General features: G+C 41.1%; 1 protein-coding gene across 1 annotated transcript; it reads left to right on the top strand.

Moving 5' to 3' along the window:
- Positions 1-637: 637 nt before the first annotated feature.
- LOC129286942 (uncharacterized protein At4g06744-like) lies at positions 638-2,350 on the top strand. The gene has a single exon (XM_054923049.1). It carries the CDS (start codon positions 777-779, stop codon positions 2,100-2,102), a length of 1,326 nt encoding a protein of 441 aa, XP_054779024.1. The 5' UTR covers positions 638-776; the 3' UTR covers positions 2,103-2,350.

Below are 2,350 nucleotides of genomic sequence, written 5' to 3'. Positions count from 1 at the left end.
GATTTAACTTCAGTGCTTATCACTTTGTGCTCGTTAGTGTGACAACATCTAGACCATCCAGATCCAAATTTAAAGTATTATTATATATTTTTATTTTATATTTATTAAATTAAAAATTTTTGAAAAATATAAAACAATTTTTAATTTTTAATTTTTAATCTAGTATAGATTTAATTTAAAAATTCTAACTTAATATTAAAATTTTTATAATTATTATATATTAACTATTTAGATGTACTTTGTATAGTTTAGATTTTAATTTAAAAATTTAGACTATACAAAACACATCTGAATGGTTAATATATAATAATTATAAAATTTTAATATTAAATTAAATTGAGACCAAACCCATAATAAAAATTTATTTTTTAGAATTATTATAAAATTTTTATTTTAATAAATATATAATAATATTTTAAATATGAAGCATCTAAATTAAAATTTAAATAATATAGATGATATTACACTAATGGGAACAATAGTACTCATCTCGTGCTATAGCATTGAAGTTAAGCCACTTGTCTTCTGCCTCCACAAGAGAAAAAGGGGAAAGCACAAATCATCAATTGAGAACTTCGCTCCGGCATTTTTTTTTTCGGCTGCAGATGGATCATTATGGCTCTCACGAGAAGCTTGACTTTTCAACTTGTACGATCAAGATACACTTCTTCAAGTGTGCGTGCGTGCGTGCGTGCGTGTGTATATGATTTCACACGACCCTAGCTTTCATTACCTACAAATCTCATCAGCTTCTTGTGCGTGTCTGGAAGTTGAAGATGGGTAACATCTCTGTATGTGTTCTATTGTTGATAGTTGCTAGTGCTTTCCTGCCTCATTCTTCATATTCTCATGAGCTGACCAGCACGAAAAGAGAAGCTTTAGAGGTTAGCGTTGGCGGCGGCGCCGATGCTGGTAATGCTCCTTCTTCTTTCCCAGAATGTGGAGAATGTCAAAGTCCTCCGCCTTCTCCACCACCCAGGCTGAAACGAGCAAAAAAAGTGCTTCTAAAATTCAAGCGGAACATCTGCGATACGCAAGGGCGAACGTCAAACTGGAAGATGTCCAACGACGTATGTAAATTCAACGGCATTAGTTGCGCCACATATCCGAACGATAAACAGAAGGCAGTGGCGGGGCTGGACTTCAATGGATACGCATTCTCCAGGCTGCGGAACGATAAACCACTGGACCTTTTTGGAATCTTGGCCCCAATCCGAGAGTTAGCATTCTTCCACGTGAACTCCAACAATTTCAGCGGCCAAGTCCCACCTCAAATCTCCCAGTTCCCATACTTCTTCGAGCTCGACCTCAGCAACAACAAGATAAGGGGTGAGTTCCCGAAAGAGGTCCTTCTCTCGAAACAACTTGTGTTCCTGGATCTCAGGTTCAACGAACTTTGCGGTTCGATTCCACCGCAGCTCTTTAAGCTGCCACTAGAAGTCATCTTCATCAACAACAACCAGCTCACCGGATGCCTTCCCGATGACTTCGGGTCCACGCCGGCCAGATATCTTACATTCGCCAACAACAAGTTAACGGGTCCGATCCCCAGGAGTATTGGTAAAGCCACGAACATCACTGAGGTGCTGTTCCTGGGGAATCAGTTTTCTGGTTGTTTACCTTATGAGATCGGGTTCCTCGTCAAAGCTACGGTTTTCGACGTGAGCAAGAACTGGCTGACCGGTCCAATCCCGCACTCCTTTGCCTGCTTGGATAACATCCAGTTCTTGAATTTGGCTGATAATCAGTTCTACGGGCCCGTTCCAGAGTCGGTGTGCAAGCTTTCGGGACTCCGAAACGGGAATTTGACGCTGTCGGGTAATTATTTTACCCAGGTGGGACCAGAATGCAGGAAGCTGATAGACGCGAAGGTGCTGGACGTGCGGCGGAATTGCATTCTGGGACTTCGCGATCAGAGAACACAGGCTGAGTGCACCAAGTTCTTCTCCGAGGTTAAGCCTTGTCCGAACCCCAAGACCTTGAACATCGTACCTTGTAACAAGTACTATGAGAGCTACGAGACGACGGTGCCGGGACCGGTGGCAGCAGGTTGGCCGCCGATGCCGGTGACTTACAAGTCACTCAAACCGCATCGCTTGTGATTCAGCATTATGACTAGGCACTTTGAACAACTCTTGTCTGTTAACCTTAATCCTATGCGTATTTGCACATAATCTTTGTTTAACTGTGGCCTTTCATCGGCTCTTGATTTGTATAATAGAGTAATGAATAAGCTGTGCAACTGCAAGTGTACTGTGACCTGATTTGGCATCTTTCACTCGATGGCAGATTGGGATATTACCAAAGTATGGTGTGATCGTTATAGTTGTCATTCGTGCAATAAAACAAG

The sequence above is a fragment of the Prosopis cineraria genome, unplaced genomic scaffold, assembly GCF_029017545.1.
Source record: "Prosopis cineraria cultivar Desert tree isolate PC_DT_omini unplaced genomic scaffold, ASM2901754v1 PC11, whole genome shotgun sequence".
Taxonomy (NCBI): domain Eukaryota; kingdom Viridiplantae; phylum Streptophyta; class Magnoliopsida; order Fabales; family Fabaceae; genus Prosopis; species Prosopis cineraria.
Note: the sequence above shows the minus strand (reverse complement) of the source record. Positions and strands in the feature narration are given on the sequence as shown.